General features: G+C 33.5%; 1 protein-coding gene across 4 annotated transcripts in view; it reads left to right on the top strand.

Moving 5' to 3' along the window:
* Positions 1-23,926, top strand: part of LOC106685799 (dymeclin) — a 58,270-nt gene that overhangs the window by 5,208 nt on the left and 29,136 nt on the right. For all 4 annotated transcript variants that reach the window (XM_067048276.1, XM_014428720.3, XM_014428719.3 and 1 more), the window contains exons 4-8: positions 6,829-6,975; positions 13,231-13,343; positions 14,411-14,501; positions 16,556-16,770; positions 20,552-20,695. In XM_067048276.1, coding sequence (XP_066904377.1) covers positions 6,829-6,975; positions 13,231-13,343; positions 14,411-14,501; positions 16,556-16,770; positions 20,552-20,695 — 710 coding nt within the window. The remainder of the gene's footprint in view (positions 1-6,828; positions 6,976-13,230; positions 13,344-14,410; positions 14,502-16,555; positions 16,771-20,551; positions 20,696-23,926) is intronic.

Here is a 23,926-nt window from a genome sequence, read left to right as displayed (position 1 = left end):
TATTTAATTTTTTTTTTTACTGCACCCGGACAACATTCCTTTTATTTATAATTAATATATTTTATAATAATCGATTGATGGTATCGGCAATGGCAGATAACAATACTAAATATAAGATCTTCAAATTGTAATCAACTATAAAGAAATTTATTACAAATAGTAAAAATTTAGTTTGTTATAAGCTATATCCAAGCAAATGAACCTGGGAAGATTCAATACTTGGGTACTCTATGGCTTCTTGTTGTGGAACCAATCCTTTTTTTATGTCTTATTAGGATCATCTTAATAAGACAATTAAGCAAATTATTACAAAAATGGTATAATTTATATTTGTATAAGTGGATACCTGATACTGCTAATAAAAAAGAAAGCATGACAGTGTGTCAGTATTGCAGAAAATGGTTTCCTCGTTCCATCATTACTCATCATGAAAAATTATATGTGAAAGGAAGTATAACATTTGATTGTACATCCTGTAACAAAGGCTTAAGTGAAGCAGATGATTTCATAAATCATAGTTGTGAAGATACACAATATAGGATAATTTAAAACTGGACCAGATGATGAACAAATGGCGAAAATGATTGAATAAAGAAGTAAAAAGTAATGAGGATATATCCTTGAAAAAAAAAAATGATTACAAAATATTGAACCCTTAGACAAAAATTAAATGAGGAAGTTTCAATTTACTAATCAAGAAATTTCCAACTGTTTTGTAAAAATATTGTCTCTATTTTAAAATATGTCAATTATCAGTTATATATTTTTCTTTTTGTGTTTTTAAATATTTTTTTATGCTCCTCTATTTCTCTTATCTTATATCTTTGTATCTTAACTTAAACTGGTCTAAGTAAGATATATATTTTTTTCATTTAGCTTTCTAGCTTATCATTTATATGAGTATATAGAAAGAAATTTTTCTAAATCTCTAGAGATTTAGCTAATAGAGGTGAACTTTAGGTATTTTTTTAGTTAGTTAAATTATCTTTCAAATGATAATTATATATTATAACAATACCATAAAATGTTTATTTTACAAGTTATCCCAAATTTCAAGTTTTCTTTTCTTCATAACATTAAGCTATGTATACCTGCTGTATACCAGCAGTCCCCAAATTTTTGTCAGAGCACCCTTTTTGGGCTAAAACAATTTCACAACACCCTTGCTAGGCTAAAGAATAATTTGAGGCACCCCTTTCAAACTAAAAACAAATTGCACAATTAATTATCCTTAGAGCTGTTGAACGTGTAGGAAAAGAAGAACATTAATTGTTGGAATGCACTGTATATTTGCTATTTTAATTTTTTTAAATATTTTGGGAAAGTAGCTTTCGTTTGCGGCACTCTCAGCATACACTTGGGGCACCTCAGAGTGCTGTGGCACCCAGCTTGAGGAATAGCTGGTATATTCCTGCTGAATATAAAACGTTTAAGGGCTTAGGCTAAAGGAGAAGACTTTGTGAAGTAATTTTTACCTCCTGGTGATAATGCTTTTCTTTTTTTATAGATTTTCATTAAAAGTTTTCTGAAATCTATCTTTCTTTACATTTTCCAAACTTCCCCTCTCTTAACTTCTTTTTTATTTTTATATTTTCTTTTATATATAGATAGCTTCCATTCCAGATTTACAACATAATGTCTCCGTAGTAAACACTAATGGCAATTCGATTTCAGGAGGGCCCAAATGTACTATTGTGACAATAACGTTCATTGTCCCACTTATTGTCTATTTTCTCAGAGTCAATTCCCTTTGAATATCGTAAAACTGAGCCAATGGTTAAAGTAATAAAAATTTGGATTTAAAAGATTCAAAGATTCCTAATTTATTTGTAAGTTAAATTCAAATTTAGTTAAACTACCAATTAATAAATATATTCATTCACCCATCCTACTGTTCTTTTTTAAGTAGCTTGGACAGTAAAACTATACCCTTGAAATTGCCATACATTGTTTATTAGTTTCATGATGAGTAATGATGGAACGAGGAAACCATTTTCTGCAATACTGACACACTGTCATCCTTTCTTTTTTCTTAGCAGTATCAGGTATCCACTTATACAAATATAAATTATAAACCATTTTTGTAATAATTTGCATAATTGTCTTGTTAAGATGATCCTGATAAGACATAAAAAAAAGATTGGTTCCACAACAAGAAGCCATGGAGTAATCAAGTATTGAATCTTCCCAGGTTCATTTGCTTGGATATAGCTTATAACAAACTAAATTTTTACTATTTGTAATAAATTTCTTTATAGTTGATTTCAATTTGAAGATCTTATATTTAGTATTGTTATCTGCCATTGCCGATACCATCAATCGATTATTATAAAATATATTAATTATAAATAAAAGGAATGTTGTCCGGGTGCAGTAAAAAAAAAATTAAATAGAGCGACTATTTGAGTTTTTTTTTTTTTACGGTCAATCAGCCATCTTCTACTATATTAATTATAGCATTAAATTTTTTTTTTTTTTTGAGAGGTGAGAAGCCGATGAGGAAAATAATATCTCAAATTGAAAATGTACCTGATTAAGATTAAGTATTATGCCAAGCATGTTGTTGAAATTGCTTTGGTGCTAAAGTTTAATCATACCATTAAATTATATTTTATACAATCATATGTGTTTTTATATAAAAACAAAAATATTTTGTATATTAAGTGTCTTAATGCATGGTAGATTTTTTTGTTTAAAGAACTTTAAATTTAGTGAATAATATCATTAATATAGAATATCTATTGTTATATAACCTATATATTTCCATTCCAGATTTCAAATTCAACCATCGTGAGAAAGGTATCTAACTCGGCCTTCCTTCATGCCACCATCCTCCATATATTTGTACAGTGAATGAATAATTAAATCAAGTAAATATCATCAGTCATAGCTTATCATCAGTACGCTATGAATTCAAAGGCGAAAATTATGTCAAAAGAATTAATGAAGTACAAATTTGTGATATATTGTTGAATTAAAAGTCAATAAGTTTTGTTTTGGCCATAGAAACTGACCTACTCAATTTTGTTGTCAAAGTCTCGTATGTTTTTAATATGATGTCTCTAATTAATAACTAGATTTAATTTAAAGGAGTGTTTGTTTAAATAATTGCCAGAACTTATACAATATGTTGATTGTAGTAGACATGTAATTGTTTAAATAAAGGAATAGTTCATGGAAGATAATCTTTTTAATATGTGAGTTATTAGTATATATTAAAAAAACAATATTTTTGTAACCTGAAATGTGTGTTAGCATTATTTTATTAAAATAAAATATTTTTGACATAGTACTACAGTGAAGTCTCAGTTATACGAATATGAAGTGGTACCAAAAATTCTTCGTATAAGTGAATATTTCGTGTAAGTGAATACGCAATACATATGTATTATGGATCTATATTTCTGAAAAAAGTTTTCTCGTACTTAGTAGGTACATATTTGTATGTTGTATGCAGTTGAAAGAAAATCAATTATTTATTGTATAAAAATTTAATTTATCTTTAATCCGAATTTTTTAATTTTTGACAAAAAAATTGCTTACTTTTGGCTGAATACATCAGTCTTTCGCATTCTGTTAAGGGGTTAGATTCCTTCTTGCTAATTTCTTTCGCATATATAAGACGTTTTACAATTTCAAATGGTTCAAGAGCTTCTGGAAAAGATGGAAGAGGCAAAGCATCTTTGTCATCTGAATTGGAATCATCCGAGCTTCCTTCGGTTGGTGTTGGGGCAATTTCTGCGATTATGGCTTCGTTGCTTTGAGGTGCGCAGACTGCCAGATTGTTGTCGTACTCTGCGAAATTTTTGAATGTAATGTCGGAAGAACATTCGACCACTCCAGAGGGTTTTTGAAAACTTCTACTTCTTTGGTGGTTTCTTCCTGTCTCAAATCGTTTAGAGCGATCCTTCTTTAAGGAAGCACTTTTCGATAGTAGTAGGCTGAACAGCATTCCAAGCTACTGATGTGAACTGCATAGCCTGTAAAAGCATAGGAAAAAATATGTTGATTGCAAATATGTACATAGTTTCCATATTATGTTTAAAGCTTACCTGAAGAACATCTTTGCTTTTTTTCCTGCTTCTAGGAGTGATATTGTGTGTTGCAAAAGGTGTTTTCGGCAGTAAGCCTTCATTGTAGCAATTATGCCGAGGTCAAGCGGCTGAAGGGGCCTTGTACAATCTGCTGAAAAAAATTCAACATGAACATTTTTTAATTTGATTTCTGGAGGGTGGGCGGCACAGCGGTCCATTAAAAGAAGAATTTTTCTTTTTTCTTTCCCCATTTTTGAATCTAACGTTGAAGATACTGTTCGAAAATTTTTCTTTTCATCCATGCCTTTGTGTTGTAGTCGTAGTCAGATGGGAAAGTCCGTACGCCTTTGACACATCGGGGTTTCTGTGATTTTCCAATTACGAGGGGTCGCATTTGGTTATTCCATCAGTGTTTGTTGTTAAAAGCACCGTTATTCGTTGTTTGCTTTTCTTTCCTCCGAAGCAGGAGTCGTTCTTCTCAGCCAATATTTTGGAGGGCAAGTTAAAGAATAGTCCCATTTCATCGGTATGAAAAATGTCTCGTAAGGAGTAGTCCTTTACAATTGTTGGTAGGACCTCTTTTTTCCAATGGTCAACCGACGAGACATCAACACTAGCGCAGACCCTCTGACAAGTAATCCCATGCCTTAATTTGAACTTCTGAAGCCATCCTGTAAATGCTTTGAAGTCTCCAGTGACGTTTAGTTTTTTAGAAAATTCCAGGGCCTTTTCCTGGAGCAATGGTCCACTTATTGGGATACTCTCTGCCCGTTTTTGGTGAAACCAAAGCCTTTTCCAAAAGTTCGAGCTCTTTTTGCACAACTTGGCCCAGCCCTAATAAAGTTGGCTTCTATCTCCTCTTTTCTGAACAATTGTTGCGAGGGACGACAATGGAAGTTTTAATCTTTTCGAGATTTCAGTTTTCGTTACATTCGGATTGTTATCAACTTCTTTTAAAATTTTAATTTTGTCTTCCATAGAAAGAGATTTTTTTTTTGCTCATGATGGTAAAATTTTTTTGAGGTTTTTCTGTTTTTCACACATATTCACTTCAGGCGTTAACGAGAGACTGACAATTTTTATTTTGAATCGAAAGTAGGGAGTAGAATGTAAACATTAAGAGTCATTGGGACCGGATGTTATTCGTGGAAAAAAGTTGTTTACTGTTTTGTTTTTCACGGTATTTTTTGTCCTTTGTCTTGCCACGGAAGAAAAAAAAAATTCGTAGAACTGAATAAAATTTACTAATATGTACATAAAGAGGGTCCAAACTTTCCTTCGTATAACTGAATGTTTCGTATAACTTAAGTTTCGTATAAATGGATAATTACATACACATAATTAAGGGGTTTTTGCAGGGGATTGAGAAATTCTTCGCATAACTGAATGTTTCGTATAAGTGAGACTTCACTGTATAATGGGTTTTCAATAGTCTTAATAAACCTGATAATTTATAGAAACTTCATATACTTATCTTAAAATATTAAATGATATATTTGTAAGGAACTAAAACTATTTTTCTTATTGTTTTCATTTTTACCGAAATAATACCTTTATTAACTTTTCCAATGTATTAATTACTTTTTGTATAAATTATGTAGATTAAATATGATTGTAACAAATACTTTAATTGTTTCTACATTTTCATCCTTTTTTTTATTAATTTTTTCACCGTTATTTATCCATATATCTAAGTACAATTTTACCCTTTAAACCTAATACATATTCCCTTATTAACAAATATAAAATGTAAAATTATGAGAAGATTGTTGACCCTCTATGATATATATGAGGATAAGATCATTTTTTCCCTGTTATTTATCCATATATCTAAATACAATTTTACCCTTTAAACCTAATACATATTCCCTCTTTAACAAATATAAAATTATGAGAAGATTGTTGACCCTGTATAATATGTGTGAGGAGAAGATGGTTAGGGATGGGCTAATATGCTATTTGTTTAATTAATATAACAGTCAGGCAGTCCACTGATTGTCAATTTTGTATTTGACAGGTGCGGGTATTAATGAAAAGATAAAAAAAAAGTATCTCACGATTTTGTAAAGTTAGTTGTATGTTATAAAAAAAATATCACGAACCTTATTATCAAATTCAGATTAACTATTAAACAATTTTCTTATTCTTATTCAATTACAGCTTAAGAGAACCTTATTATTATATTCAGATCAACTACTAAACAATTATCTTATTCTTATTAATTTACAGCTCAAGAGAACCTTATTATTATATTCAGATAAACTATTAAATAAATATCTTATTCTTATTAATTTACAACTCAAGAGAACCTTATTATTCTAGTCAGATTAACTATTAAACAATTATCTTATTCTTATTAACTTACAGCTCAAGAGAACCTTACTATTATATTCAGACAAACTATAAAATAAATATCTTATTCTTATTAAATTACAGCTCAAGAGAACCTTACTATTATATTCAGACAAACTATAAAATAAATATCTTATTCTTATTAAATTACAGCTCAAGAGGATCTTATTATTCTAGTCAGATTAACTATTAAACAATTATCTTATTCTTATAAAAAAAAATACCATATAAAATAAATGTTTCAGATCTATTTTCAGGTTACAGAGTCTAAGTATTATAATTTAGTTCTTCTAAAGTATAATAAATATTAGTTAGAAGTAAGTAAACGCATTTATTATAAAATATTTATAAGTCAGAACTGCCGCCGAAAATAGTAGTGTATTATTAGCTAACCTTTATCAAAGGTTATGCTTGTTTTATTTTAATATTCATTTTTTTGCAGTGAAGATGACAAAAAGCTGTTTGAAAAAAATAAATTTTTGTTCAATCATTTAGCTATTAACAACTTAAAAACTGGAAATTTTGGCACACTTTTGAGGATATTTTTGAAAAAATCTAGTTATCTGCTCCAGTCATCAAATAATGCAGTGTGAGTAAATTCCTCAAAACTATTGGGGTTTAGTTATTCCTGATAATGATTAGTTGTTTTATCATTAGTTTAGTTGTAATAGTTTAATTTCATTACTTGGTCTGTTTTATCTTAATCTAGTACATAATAATTTTGGTTATGGTATAAAAAACAAACTATTTTTAGTATGTAACTAGTACTGTATACAAAGAGAAGGGAGTAAACATTAAAAAATATTGTTGCCTAAACAAGCTTTTGGTACTAGAGCTAACATTAACATTTAAAATTGTCTCTTTGTAGAAAATTAGTAGAATTTATCAGGGTGGGATAGTTTCATAAATTAAGGCTTTATAGGTCCGCTCTATCCTAAAAGGAATACTCAGAACTAGTTAGGGAGTCCATTAGGTGGTTGGAGAGTTGAGTTGTCTACTGACTGCCGAGTAGAGAGGACGTGTGTAGAGAGATTTAAAATTTTCGAAGTGTTTTTAAAGTGGTTGTAGAGATATTTTTGAGAACAGGAGTGTGCCTAAACGTTGGTACAGAAGTGTTTTAGTTTGGAGTGAAATTTGAACAAATTCCACCTAGTAGTTTTGGCGGAATTTAGGAAAAGAGTGGGGCCACGAGGTGGTTTTCACCCCACATGACCGAAAAAATTAACGGTATCAATTTGTGCAGTAGACAGTTGTATAGAGCACAAAAATCTGAGAAAAACGAATACCTACATGACCCCAATCGGAGGACCCTAGGGTGAGTAATACATTTTTAAAGTTTAAAAGTTAAATTGGTTGTTGGAGTGAGGTGCCTGGAGTGGTGTCGCGCCGTGCTCCTTGCCCTAGAGGGGAAGGTCTATAATCAATGAAAGTTTAAATATTCCTTCTGGGGCCCATATCATGGCCGGAAATGAAGAGAAAAGTTTGACAATCACGGAGACTTTAACGGTGGGCGAAAAAAGAAGCGGGCCTTCGATGGTAAATCAGGAGATTTTAACGATGGAAAAGGGTCATCGATGGACTTGTCGGTGACTTTAATGCCCGACAAAGAAAGTAGGTGGCCAACGAAGGAGAATATAATGGTCGAGAAGGATGTGGATGGGCCCTCAATGTCGAATCGGACTTCTCAATGACAGATGCAAGTGTGGGGAGGCGAATGAGCCCACAGAGCCCCAAGGAAAAGCACGATGCCGGCAAGGAGGACTGGGTCCTGGTAAAGAGAAAGAAAGGGAAGAAGGAGGAGCAAAAAGAGGAGAAGAAGGACAAGTTGACGTTTGCCGGTGTCCTTGCCAGTGTCCCGCAGGTACTTCGAAAGGCAGAGAGACTGCCACTTATGTGACAGTCAAAGGCAGCGCGGAAGGGTGGTGTTTACATCGGGACCTGCTCGTGCTATACTGCAGGTGTCCCGAGTGTAATTTTACGATTATAATTAAAATGTTATTAGTGTGGAAAAGGAGGGCTGAAAATTGTGAGACTTGCTGCTAATTAACATGCATATATTTTCCGTTTTATTTATAATGTTAATTCCTTGGAGGGGCAAACGGATTATTGAGTTAGTTCAGAATTATTATCTATAATAGTATAAAAACAGAACATTGGGGTCTCATATATTCTATTGGCTTATCTGAGTGTGTGACGTCTTCGCCGCCGCAGTGACGTCTTCTAGCCGCTTTCCTGTGCAGGTTCAGCGGTTGGCGAAGATGGTGAAAACCATGTATCCTCGCCTGGTGTCTGAAGAGACGTCTTGGTTCCTCCGTGGCTGGCCAGCGTGTCCTGGACTCTGGTGTGATGGTAGGGGTAGGCCAGGTCCTAGCTTGCACAGTGCATAGGCTGGGGTAGCATTGCAGTCGCAGCGTCTTCGGGGTCTTCCGACGTCCGCGGCAAGGGGAGGCATCAGAAAATGAGACCCCCGATCCCGACTTTATATAAATTCGAAAAAAAACGGTAAAAATCGGATTACTAAAATCCGACATACCGCCCACCTAAATTTGGCTCAGCCGGATTTACAAATTGAAAAATGCAAAGAGACGGGGAAGGCGCAGTCTGCCTTAAAAATAGATAAATAACCCCGTTCCAGATAAGAGGGCCCGTAGGTAACAAACGATAACAATAAATATTATAACGAAACATGCAAAACATACGAAAATAAAAACAAGACAAACATATACATAAATACATGTTGACCATTAACGATTACGAATGTCCCTGGTCAACGGCTGGTGACGTGAGACGGTTGGAGATGCGAGACGATCAACGAATTCCGAATGTTGGACAAAACGCTTGGCTCGCAGAGAGCAAATCCTGCCGCCCACCCTCAAAAACCCCAAGCGCAACGAAAGAAGGCTCAGTTTACGTTATGTGCAGAGCGCGAGATAGTGTAGAGCGACGCGCGGGTGCGCTGGGAACCGTGAAAACAGAGAGACCTAGCCGTAACGCTTTTGCGAGGATGCTAGGTGTGAGGATGCTTTGGAGCGATTGCGAACGGATGCGACGGCGTGGGCGCCTACGTTTAACTGCACCGAGGTTGTCGGGTTTTCGATTGGTCTGACTCACAGAGGTTGCATCTTCCTGTATGAGGAGCCAGATGCCGGTGAACGAAATGCTGTCCGAGCAAGTCCCCATAACGACTTTACCGAGTACCGTCGGCAGGAGGTATAGGTGACCATCCCTGAAGGCCTTGGTGGGAGCACCAGTAACTAGGCGGGGGTATAGGTTAACGCCTATGAACAAGTCGATGGGGCCGGGAACGCCAAAGGAAGGGTCGGCCAGAACGTGACGAGACTAATCTCCGATTATCCGCGAAGGAACCGGACGCCTGGGCAAGTCGGAGGTGATCCGATCAACAACGAGCGCACGGACCTTGAAGTTCGTGGTATCATCGATAAAGGACCGAAGCCTGAACGTCATCGCACCCTTGATGTTGGCGACTTGAGTACCTCCTAAACCGGCGATACTTCCGTCGAAAGGTTGCAGCTGGCCGCCAATCCTCGTCGCGAGTTCGGCAGTAACAATGGTGTACTAGCTGCCGGAATCCAGTAGTAGCCGTGCGGGCGCGGAATCTTTAGACCCGTTCAATAGGGCGCACGCAGTGCCCATGATTGTCTCCGAACAACATTCCCGAAGACCAGACCTAGCACGGGTATGACCCACAAAATCTGCGGACTTTGGCGAAGTGACGGCCGCGGGAGAACCCGATCGGCTTTTCACATGCAACACGCTGTGGTGCTTGGCGCGACAAAATTTGCGTGAATTCCGAAGGACACCTTGGAGCGTGGTGACCCGGCCTCAGGCAGTTCCGGCACAGACCGGTTGACTTGATAAAGTCGTTTCGTTCCTGAAGAGATAAGGCCAGAAAGCGGAAGCACCGCCCCTCGCAACGGGGACAATGTTCTTTCCCGGGAGAGACGGATTTCCCGCGAAAAGAAGTGCCGGGTGGATCCGGAGAAACTCGGTCCTTCTTGCCGACCTTGCTGGGAAGCAAGGAGACTCCACCCGTGTCGCGTGTAGCGTCGGAATGAGGCTGCATATTGAGTTCGTGAGATAGCTTGCATGCCATTAATCTCTGTCTCACGAACGCTATAATCTCATCGACGGTGGGGAATTCGCTGCTTGCATGGGCAAGCTCGAAGAGCCAGTGTGGACAGGATGACGTCCGACTCATCCTCCAGGCCCAAACCACGAAACGCTTCGATACCCTCCGCCACCTCAGCCAAATATGATGTGTATTTCGCGCGTTCTCCGCCAGACGTGGGGCATTTGTGGTTCAAGACCCTTTGGAGGCATCTTGAAGCGAGAACGCGCGGATTATTATATTCACGCGCGTCTTAAGCCGGCTGATAGGAGCTGGCATCGAAAGGGAATCCGGCTTGCAGCGACGCGGGTTCCCCACTAAGGGCATTTTTTAAATAATGCATCTTGCTTACGGGTGCCTATTGCGTGTTGTCGTGAACAAGAGCGATAAAAGTGTCCCAAAACCGCAGCCAAGAGGACAGCTCACCATCGAACTCCGGGATCCGAATTTTGGGCAGTTGGGACGGGTAGGTCGGCGCGGCAAAGCCCGGTTTGGCTCCCTGAGCGGTGGAGTCGCGTTGAGACCTAATCCTGCGGTACCGCACATCGGCCTGTCGCAGGTCGTTTCGGATCACGTCACAATCCGCTTCCCAATCAGACGGCATCGCAGAAGCTCTCGAGGACGCGTATGCGGAGTCCAACTCATCCCAAATTGCCTTATATTCCGCCCAAAGTGTCTTGCACTTGTCATAATCGACTTCAAAATCGATAAACGAGTCATAGTCCGCGGCGGTAACGAGTGCAAGTGAGCCCAACTTAAGGAGAGCCCGTTTAACGCGCCATAGCTTGCGCTCCAGTGTCTGAACCCTATCGATGTCGGTACATGATTCATCATTTAAACCCATATTAAATAACGATTAAACTATTCTCTATATAAGGGAAATAAATAGATACGATTGAACAATTTAAATGAAAAAATAAGCAAAACGATTTTAACAATGAAAATGGAAAAATGTATAAAACGATTTATGATCAACGATTTTTTTTTTTTTATGGGGTTAAAACAATCGTAATAGGCGTGAAAATTAGTTATAAAGCATGTAATTAATGAATAAATATTGAATAGAAATATATGAATTAAAGCAATCGATTTATAAATTGTTGTATCATATAAATCGGCAAGTTCAACGGAATATGTGAAGCTTGCAAAATTTAATAAGTAAGTAATAAATAGCATACAATTCCTGAATAACACACGATAAAATAACAATTGATTTAATAAATATATAAAGATATAAAATATTGAAGCTTAGAAACAAGGAGAATATATTAATAACACTCACACTGTAGTATTACACATTCATTCACACATAAATACAAGCATGCAAGAGGCCTTTCCAAGGTTGGAGAGTTGCCATGTAAGTTTGGATTTGGGGAAATGAAGTATTGATTTTCTGTTATTTTTCTCTTAAAATCTCTAGGACTATGGGTTCTACTATATCAGACTTGATGTTCAAAATTAACCAGCATAAAATTTTCTACCTAAAACTTTTGATTGTTCCCTCCTTGATTTCTTATAACTAGGAGTTTAGTGTTTTACCCCTTCACAGTTGGTGTTGACTGTTTCTTCATTCTCCTTTTAAACATTAAAGGGGTTACTAATGGATATCTTTAATAACGTTTAAAAAGGTGTTTTTTTTTCAAAGATTGCTGAAATGACATTTAACATACCTGTTATTTCTGGCACATTGCATCTACTAAATGAAGGATTTTTGGATTATTTAAAACCATGAACTAGGTTTTTGATTGAGCTCAACATTCTTTTGTCAGAATTGTTTTACTATTTAACTTGAAGATTATGAAATACTGCATTTTGTGAATTTTTTTTCATTTGGCAGCTCCACAATGCCATTTACATCAGGAAAATATTTCAAGCTAATAGGCAAAATGAATTTGAAAGAAAAGATCCTTGATGATTATAAAGAACTTTCCTGAAAAGATTATAATCTAAAATAAACACTTCTTTCAAATAATTTTAAAATATTAAGTTACACTTCTGATAGTAAAAATGCGACATTTTATGGTATTATTGAGATATGTTATGAAAAATTAGTAATAAATGTAAAAAGTATAGAGATTGTTATATAGAAAAGAAATAAAGCTCTTACTGTCCAGTATTCTATGAACTGTGGAATGGGCATGGCACTAACCTAATAATCAGAAAAAATAAATTTATTTATAAAAATAATAGTTTTATTGAATCTTAGTAGTGATTTCTTTTGGTTATACTTTTTTTATTTTATATACCATTATTTATGTAAATTATAATACCACTAATCTTACATTGGACATCCATTTTTGGATACTTAAGGACCTAGCTTTCTTATTTTATTCCTTATTCTTTGGTATCATACTAGCTATACTTATTGTTTTTTCTCTAATACTATTTATTGTGTATCAACTGTTTTCTATCTTTTAGACTCAAAGCTGTTTTTTTTTTTTTTTTTTTTGTATTTTTTATAACTAACTGATAAATGAACTCTTCTGAAAATTTGAAACATATATCTTGATTTGAATTTTAATAATGTAATTCTTGAGAAAGATTATTTGTCTTGATTATAATGTAGTAATTTTAATTATCAATATCTTTGTTTGGAATATGATGTAAAGGAGCTTATTACCACCTAAATTTCTTTTCTGCATTAACTTTAAATAGTTATTATTCTTTAATACTGAAACCAATTAATCTTTAAGTCATCTGAGTTTTTTTTTGCAGTACTAAATACAGTTTGCAGACATACAATGCTTTGCTTGTTACAAGATATTACTTGCAACACCTTGTTCATAAATTTCCTGAATGTGAAGTCATAAAACATATTGAAAATCGTGGTAAGCAAAATATTTACTCATTTGTGTAATATTATCGCTTTTTGTCCTTGTTAATATTAGGTTGTTTCATATCCAATAATTGTTTTTTTTTATTTTGGAAATTAGTAGAGGATTTATTCGTCTCCTGTTGTTAACTAACATGCTTTAATAAATAATTTGATCTAATAACTAACATGATTTAATAAATAATTAATTATCAATTTTTTTCTTCCCAATTCATGACTTATGTTTTAGCATACCATCAAATACAACCATGGAGACATCCATGGTTTATTCTTTTATGAGTTTCAACTCAGACTCACACCCATAGATTGGAACTCAGCCTTTTAGAATTCAAAAATAGAATTTCGCTAAGTTTGTACATAGAATCCTCCTTAGAATCTATTGGGCGGTTTGTAAAGATGAAGTCTGGATACAGTGCACCAATGTCAAGTTGGTGGCCCGTTACAGTAATACCAATGTTGTCACCATCATTAAGATAAGTTGACTTTGGTGGGCCTGATATCTACTGAGGAATAGTAGAGGACTAAATCCTGAGGAAGGTGTTATATTGAACGGCCACACAGACAGAAATGGATCTGCAGACCTAGGCTGTACTGAACTGGTGGTTAGTCAGATAACTCACAATCCATTGTGATTGAAGATGAGAAAAGTGAAGAAGTTTGATTTATGGGTGCTGCATGAACTCCTAAAAGGCAGCACTTCCAGCGTCATGTGAAAACTTCATTCTTATTTATTATTTCTGATCATTTACACTTTCAAAGATGTGGAAATCTATACATACAATTACATACTACCAAAATTTAATTAAAAATACATAAGCATATAATAAAGAAAGGTTTTCTATGGAAGAACCAAGCTGTAATATCAGCATTGATTTATTGGAGAGTCCTGTTTAATATTTATCTTTTGGAATTTCATAATACCTAGATTGACAGTCATTTTTTATATTATTAAAATAATTAACTGATTAACAGAACAGGGACATTAGTTTCTGAATAATCCCATACATTAGTATTAATTATTATAAAGTTTATCATTTTTTAAATTTATTTATTTCATTACAGGATCCATGAGTAGAGATGCATTTAAGGCAGAATCTCTGGTTGTACAACTCATAAATGGACTGATGAATATTTTAATAGCATTGCCAATTTTGTAAGTTTATTTATTGTTAATTATTTATAATTCACGTGGTAAAGAATTTATATATTATTATCACAGAAAATTGAGCCTGTAAGAGGCCCTTTCTACTAACATGTTTGTATTATAATCTCTAAGAACAAACATAGTCAAAAACTTGAATTATTATTATTATTTTTATAAGAAATAAAATCTAATAGTTTTAAATCTTATAATAAATATTTGGGCTGTATGATGTATGTTTAAGTTATACTATTGGTATAAATAAAGGAAGCCAGTTTCACCTCATCTTTTACAGTATTAACTTACTTGAATAATTGTTTGTATAATTATGAAACGTTGGTATCATTTGTTCCCTTTATTTCAAATAAGTTATGCTGTAAGATTTTACTACAATCAGTAGGTCAGCTGAATGGTTGCACTTTTTTTTTTAGTTAAGTGGAGCTAGAAAGTATATGTCAAACCACATTTCCTAGATTAAAAATGTTATTAAGAGATGTTATATTTTCTTCTTAGAATACTTACTATAATTATGTGATTGGCCAGCCATTCAAACCCAGAGGCATGTTCATAACAATTCTTTTGGCTTTCTAATAGTTGGGTTCAGTTGAAAATTAGTCTATTCCTATATCTAATCTATTTCATCAAAATGAAAAATTGTGAATTAATTGTATTGTAATGACAAAAGCTTTTTAGATGTTATAAGAAATAATTACATAAGATTAATAATTTTTAATTCAAATATAATAACTTTATGCATATCATATTGTTACCTAATTTTTAATGTCATTTTAGCCTGGTTTAATACTGCAAAACATAGTAGAAATAAATAAACACTAGTTTTCCCTAGCAAGAACTCTCACATTAGATATAATTCTTTATTCTCTTTAATGGTAACTAATCCCAATCCAGTGGCACCCAGAGAGTATTAACTTTATACTTTATATATTTTGAACACTACTGAGTTAATACAAAAAAAAAAAAAAGAGTAAGCTCTGTCTTAATTCCCTTTTTCTTTGAGGAGTGCTCATACTTCATATTCATATGTGTATTAAGGTTTGGCATAGGAAAGAATGATGTTTCATTCATCCTCACAAGGGATACTTGTGATAAGTATCCCATGGCAACCATCGCACTGTGGGAGCTAGGCTTTTAATGAGGTTGACCCGTACCTAATTCATGCATTATCTCAAAAATGGTTCATTTTTGGGCTTTGAAAAACAGGGTCCAATATGTGTTCCGGAGGAAGGTATTTGGGTATTGATGTCCTTGTCAAAATCTTTAATACTCAATTTGTACCATCTCAATCCACCAGTTTACATCTGTCAAAGTTTTTAATAACTTATATTAATGTTCCAGTAAGAATTTAAGAATCAAAATTAAGATTCGTCAATTCTCTATTAAATTCCTTTTCTTTTGATACCTCATTCAGCAAAATCCATCACTCCTGGATGGATCAATACAACTGTATTATATATATGTACGATGGCATGTGAGAGAAAATTTACACATGAGAATTACAATAGACCTAATTGCTGTTGCAATGGTCAATTAAAGGGATGTTATTCTTTTTCTTTTTTATTCATGAATTTACTGTCTTACAGCGTGGATTAAATTTTTTATCCTCAAATGTTATTTGTGTTAAGACTACAAGTTATTTCATTCTTGTTTGTTCATTAATCTTCAAATAGTTACAAAATAATCAAATAGAATATTAGATTTTATTACTCTTCTTTGTTCATGTGTGTTTTAGTTTAATACTTTATAAACCAATTCTAGTAAATATTCTTCATTACTAAAATATTATCCCTATTTCTTCTGTTTAATTTGTGTCATATCTGCTAATGGAGAAATGGAGAGTTAAATATGAAAGTGACTGTCAGAGTCTATCATAGCTGATCATGTTGGGGTAGCAAATTTGGAGGTTTAATCCAGGTGGTCCAGTGCTGCTTTGATTCCTAAGCACTTACATCTGTAATCTCTATTCTTTATTTTAATATAATATTTATATATAAATCAGGTGGTATTTGAATCTGTTTAATACATAGGGAAATTTCTTTTGGTTTCAGTCATGACACAAATCCTGTACGCCGTGAATCTATTAATGCTCTTTTAGTTTTGTTATCCATTGAATTATTTACAACTGAGTCTATAACTGAACTTAAGTTGTACAATATCATTTTTGGATCAAGTAAATCAAGAGATCTAGGCTTGGCATTAATCACAACATTTTCAAATCAAGGAAAGGATTTATCTGCTCAAGGAAGTTCATTCTTTGGACTAGGTAAATAGTTAGTTATAATCTTATTTTCTTATTCCTAATTTTTTATTAAACTTTGTGAAAATAATCAATTAGAAATTGGAAAAAACAAAGGTTGAAACCATCAAGTAAACGAAAAATAGTTATTGAAAATATGCACACACACACAAATATTGCCTTGAAAAGAAGAAGAAAAATACAGCTGGCCTTCATATATAAACATATTATAAATACTCAGCTTTTGAAAAAAAAATCATAATCCCTACAAATTTACTATATACTGCTTAAACCAGGATAAAGGAATAAAATATGGTAGAATGCTGGCTGGAAGCTTTGCCTCTTGGCCAGGAGAAATGATAAACTATGAAAAGATCTGGATTTGAAGACCTGTAAGCAGAATATCATAAATTCGAATGGACAATCCAAGCTAATAAATGATAGAGAGAAAGAACTGTGTGTTTTATAGTAATAAAAAAGTACAACACTCGAAGAACAGTTGAAATAGACTCATAAAAACTACTAGGTAACCTAAGAACATTGAGAATTTTTTTCTTTGATTTTTGGAGATGAGTTTTTGTTGAAAATCATCTGTTATTTGAGAATCACTGGTATTGTGTAACAGCCTCATCTCTGATGATACCATTTACAAGAAGGGCATATAGCAGTATTCCTAGGTGCAGCAAGTATTTTCAGAATGTTTTAAATACAATTTAAAATAAAGCTTAACCCTTGAATGTGGTCTGAGTGGATGAATATTTCTGTCTAGAAAGTATGAAATTCTAAAATAATATTAAATATTTAAAAATGAATAACTTTTTTTTTTTTCATTTATAACTAGATGAAAATGAATCTTAATAAAAATGATCTAATATATGAAAAATATGCTAAAAATTATTTCAATATGTCATTATTGATAAGTTACGGTATGAGTCAGCTGTTATTTCGATGTCAGCTGACTGAGGAGATCAGCTGATCGAGGGTATATAAGAGATGTACCGAATACAATAAAGCGAGTATTTTACAGCAGTTCAAGCGAGTTAGATCTTATTCCTTCTTCTCTTTTTGGACATTGTGCTTTCGCCAATACTTAACTGGTGCCGAAACCCGGGAACTTTAGATACCGGATTAATTTTCAGTCTAAAAGAAATTTTTTTTTTTATTCATTGTTCTCTTTGAATTATGACCAGTAACGGATTAGTGAAAAGCAGTTCTGAACCTAGAGAATATGAACCAAAACAACCAACCTCAAGCTGAAGTCAACCAAACTCAACAAGCTGCAGTCAACCAAGCTTTAGCAGGTGCCAACCCACCTCCGCAGGTGATGCAACCATTACCAGAAGTCTCTTCAGCGCAATATCATGCCACTACGCTAGAACGGATTAAGGTCCGTACGGCAACTGCCCAGGACCTGAGAAAGGCGGTATCTGACCTAGAAAAATTCACCGGAGAGACCGGAGAATTAAATCATTTTTTAAAAGGGGGCGAACGCCTGATGGGGCGAATAGAAGCGAAGATGTCGGAGCATCTACTAGACAGCGAGGATGCAACAGCTGACTCATACCGTAACTAAAATAATTAAAATAATTATTTTCAAATATAAGAAGAAATATAATATAATTTTTATTAATTTATTCAATTAAGATTAGATTATGGGTTAAATGAAAAAAATACACACTAGAAATGTAAAAAATTGTAATTGAATTGAAAAAGGTTACATTTAAAATGGGAAATTATATAAATGTAATAAAAAGAGTTTCAACTGAAATGGAAATCATTACAATAAACTCCAAAAAGACTTTAATTAACCTAACAATCTTTGCTAATTGTAAAGCATAACTTAAGAACATTCCTGCCTTTATTTATAAGTTATTCAAACAAATTTTTATTTTGTAATTAAATTTTTAATTTGTAAATCTTGTGAGCTATACGTTATGTGAGAGTTATGATTAACACTTGTATTTATTTGGCTTATAGTTGAAAATTCCTAAATGGTTATAATTTGAGCATTGTTTTATCTATGTGTGTATATATATAAAAGTTATATACTGGTGTACTGTAATATTGGTATAACAGTTAATGTTCGTAAACTGGTGGGGGGAATTATAGTCTCAGTGAAATGTCAGCTGACAATGGCTATATCAGGTGATTAAGTAGATCAGCTGATCAAAGATGTATATATAGAGTTACCAAACACAATAAAAGGCAAAGGGATCCAAGATAGTTGTAATGGCAGACATGGCACATCGGATTCAGAAATGTATACAACAGCTGCAGAGGAAACTGATCCTTACATTTCCCCACTTTCAGAGACTGTTTGCCCTTTTGACGGATGCCAGTGAGAATGCGCTGGGTGCAGTGCTCTCCTGGGAATATGAGAAGAGGGCTTGTCCCATAGTCTACGCTAGTAGAAGCCTGACAAAGACGGAGGCCCGTTACAGTGCTTTGGAACGTGAGTTATTGTTGGATTGTTTGGGCAGTGAACCACTTTAGACCCTACTTTTTCAGAAGAAGATTTGAAGTCCATACAGACCAGTGGGTCAGGAAACTAAAAGAATCGACGGCGCTGATCACTCGCTCCTTTCAGCAAATGATCTGTGCTGATGATTGTATAGCGATTATGGATTTTGCTTATAAGCCAGGAAAAGAAAACGTGGCAAACTGGCTTTCACCTGCAATGACTGTCAATGCAATTGCAAATGCAACGACCAGGTAGGCCCGTCCTCCCCAAGCCAGACAGGAGGAAACACCAAGCCTTGTAAATCGCTAAGGCATATGCTTAAGCGATTTACAAGTAGTCACTTTCACTTGGAATGGATTCAAGTGGATTACAGTTGTAGTTATATTCAGTAAAATAGCTGTGGCATACCCTGATAGAATATTGGTCAGACAGGGGTATGCAAAGAGAATTTGATTATGAGGATATTAGAGAGGAAATGAAATCATTAGAAATAGTATGACATCTCAACACTCCGGGGTATCCAAAGAGCCGGGGAGGGATTTAGAGGCTTCATAGTACTCTTAGTGACCATCTGCATGTGTCAATTGGAAAAGGGATTGAAACCAGATGATATGATGGAACGAATGATCACTCTGTACATATGGTCACGGGGTTTGTGCCCTTCAAAATTCATTGAGGCCTACAGGGACGTTTTATAGAGGCAGAGGTTATAGAGGCACTGTGACTGAAAAAGTGGAAATTATCAACAACAGTTTAGCCTTGAGGAAATTGTGGAATGGGGTCAAAGCTCGTATCAAGAGGGAAAAGAGTAAACGAGTAGATTGAAACAAAATTTGAATGTGTGTAACCTAATAGGTAACATCAAAATTGCAACCCTAGTCGATAGAAGATTGTGTACCAATAGGGGAAAGGAACTGTAGCTATATGAGGTTTGTGTCACGGAGGAATAAGTTTATTTTTAGTTTTACTCTTTTATTTATTGTGAATAGTTTCTTTATTGTTTTTTTTCATGTCATTCTATTGTATAAGATAGGTTTACGAGGATTGTTTATCTATTGTTTATTGTAAATAGTTTTTCCTTATTGTTTTTTTATACTGACAATGGCCATATCAGGTGATCAAGTAGATTAGTTGATTGAAGATTTATATATAGAGGTACCAAACACAATACAAGTCAGTCTTGTTTATGCAGTCAGAGAGTGTTCTTCTGCTAACCTTTTCCATTTTTATTGGTTTTTCCTTGCGAACACGTAACATTTATATATGTATATATTCTATATGTTGAGCATCTTTATATTTGTTTAAACACTATTGTATTAAATTCGTGCTTTTTAACTCAATTTTCAGGTGACATTGTGGGGCTTCTTCTACCTGCAACTGAAAATGAAGTACCTTCATTGAGCAGAAGTGCAGCGCTTTTGTTGATTGTTCTGGTTAATCAATACATTGCCTCTGCTAATCCTTATAGAAACGTTCTTTCTTCAATTTCAGGTCCGTCCTATTTTAGTGATATTTAAATAATGACAATTTAAAAAGATTAAATGTTTTTATTTTTAATTCTTAACATATTAGGTTAAAATTGATGTTCTGCTCGACTATAGGTCTATCATTATTTTGTATTAACTAATTTTCAAAATATTCTTTTTAAATAAGTACATCCCGTATATTCTTTCATGCTTATTTTATAATGTTACCTAGTTCCATCATTTCCTTACTATGAGAATTTTCTTGTTTCATTTTAAGATATTAAAAGAATACTATATACTAATGGATGTTAATAAACCTCCACTTAACTCCGGTCAACAAATTGAAGTAGTACTAATCGGGTTTTAAAGATTTTAATCCAGACATCAATACTTATGTACATTCTTATGGAGCACACTAGGTCCTGTGTATAAGCCCAAAAATTATCTGTTCTTGAGATAACACTTGAATTAGGCACAGATCAAACCTAATGCTAAGATAGTTTCCATAATTCCATGGGATACTCATCACATGTTGTTTAGTTAAGGCTATTATGAATGTTTTATTTTGCTCAACTATTAAACAGAAGGGATACTTTTCAGAATTATATACTTATTAAGTAAACCATTACTTTGACATAGTCATTATGATTTATATATGTACTGTATGTGTGTGTTGGATAGACTTCGGTGATATTTTATTGTTTATAAGGGAATTATGTTAACCCAATATTACTCTAATCCCTAATATCAGTACAGTATATGAAGTTAGTTAAGTATTGAAATCATAAAAAAAAAAAATAAATTGACTGAGTTTTCAATGGAAATACACATTTTGAGGTCCTTTGAGACCAAATAACGAAGTTTCACAAAATGGTTTTTGTTTGTTTAAACAGCCTATTTGAAAAAAAAAACTATTGGATAAACATTAATTTTTTTTTTCAAATTCAAATTCTAGTTTACTTTAAAATTAAAATTTTCCTCTGTCAAATAGGTGTTACAAATCAACATACTTAATAAAAATTTAACTTGTTTACGTGAGATTTTCCCATAATTTTTTTTAAACAATAACTTTCCAAAAGTGGATATATTAATTTTTAATTGAATTATTGAGTTAGCTAGAAAACTCCTTAAGTGTTTAATATTAATGTTTAAAAATTAAAATGACAAAAAATTATAATTGCTGTTTATTTTTTTAATTTTAACTCTTCTCTCCCCTTTCTCGACCTCCTTATAATTAAGAATAAAGACAGCTCCTTGTCCACTGACTAGTTTAACAAACCCACTTACTCCGGTAGACTACTAAACTACTTTTCCCAGCACCCCCACCATCAAAAAATCTATTGCAAAAAATCTCATACATTGTTGTCTTTCCTTATCCTATCCCCAGTACCGTATTAAGACTATCTTAATACTTCTATAATATAAACATTAATCTGAATATTCTTAGTATTTATTTTGCTTTTAAATGATTTTCCATCTCACATCTTAAACAAACTTTTAAACTCTTACATCAACCGTTCTACGCCTACTTCTCCTTCTCCAAACTTTCAACATCCACCATCCACTCCCCCACTTTATAGATTCCTTCCATATGTCCCCTCTCTCACTGACAACATACAGAAATTCTTAAATTGAACCATTCCTTCACTACGCCTTGGACTCAAGTCTCAAAATAAACTATCTTACTTTTTTACAAATACTAAGGATCCTATTCCTCTCCAATACCGCTCTAACGTTGTCTACCGGGTTCCTTGTTCTTCTTCCAATTGTAATTCTTCATATATAGGTGAAACTAAGAACCACTTCAGATCACGTATCTCTCAACACAAATTATCCATAACTTCGCACAACTCAGCCGGTTCCAAACTTTCAGAACATGCCCTTACACTTAATCACACTTTTGATTTTGACCATACTACTATTTTAGCCTCTGTTCCAAACTACCAAAAGAGACTCATCTCAGAAACCATTTATATACATCTTGAACCCCTTCCAGTTAACTACAAAATCAATAAAAACTGTATCACATACCTGCAATCATATATTAAACTTAATTAAGACTCAATAATTTTATTATCATCACCAAATATTTCTATTATCCTTTTGTTTTTCACCTGTTTTTTATCTATCTATCACTTATATTATCTATCACTACATTCACTTATATTTATTTATCTAATGTTTTATTAACTTTCACATTTACTTTGTTTTTGTAAACTTTTACTTCACATGTTTCTATTAACTTATTTCAGTATAATAGTATACCCATTTACTATTAGTTTTTTGACTGCACCCGGACCATATTCCATTCATTGATACACACGGTCAATGAGCAATCTTCCAGTACTAACTTATTTCACTTATAATTATTATTACCTATATTGTTAACATTCACACATTTTTTACTCATTTCTATACTTTGTTACTTATTTATAATATTTGTATGTACTTCATTTTACATCTTACCTTGTACTCGTATATACATATCTTTTTCTTTTTTTGTAAACTTTAACTTTTTACTCACACACATTTTTTACTCATTTCTATACTTTGTTACTTATTTTTAATATTTTTTTGTACTTCATTTTACATCTTACCTTGTACTCATATATACATATCTTTTTTTTTTTTTTTTTTGTTAACTTATACTTTTTACTCATTTCTATACTTTATTATTTATTTTTAATATTTTTTTGTACTTCATTTTACATCTTACCTTGTACTCATATATATTCATGTATATATTTTTGTAAACATGTTACTCCTGTTGTCTTTACTATTACTATTATCAGTGTGATAAATTATTATTTTCACAATCTATACAAAACAACAGTTGTTATCATTGTTCTTGCTTGGTTGCAACACCGGCGAAGATCGTCAATAGTATCTGTCCACCAGTACACTGAGGAATGATGTTTGCCAGGCTTTGAACGGGTCATAGCTGCATCACAAGCCCCAATGACGTTACCAGCGAGCGAGACGTCTACCAGAGTTTTCAGTGCTTCAAGAAGAGTTCAAGAGAGCTAGAAGGAACCTCCGACAAGCCATTAAAGAAAGCAAATGACGGTGCTGGAGAGAACTCTGTGATGAGGTGGATGCAGACCCATGGGGTCGACCTTACAAAATAGCGCTTAAGAAACTTTGTAATGGCACGATGCAGCACCCCACGAGATCAAATGTTGTAGACAGTATTGTCAGAACACTATTCCCTGAACAGGCGAATAGTATTGAAGGTATTGACAATATATATATATAT

This window comes from Halyomorpha halys, unplaced genomic scaffold (genome assembly GCF_000696795.3).
Source record: "Halyomorpha halys isolate HHAL.00 unplaced genomic scaffold, Hhal_1.1 Scaffold745.1, whole genome shotgun sequence".
Lineage (NCBI taxonomy): Eukaryota > Metazoa > Arthropoda > Insecta > Hemiptera > Pentatomidae > Halyomorpha > Halyomorpha halys.
The sequence above is the reverse complement of the archived record's forward strand: the minus strand, read 5'-3'. Positions and strand labels throughout refer to the sequence as shown.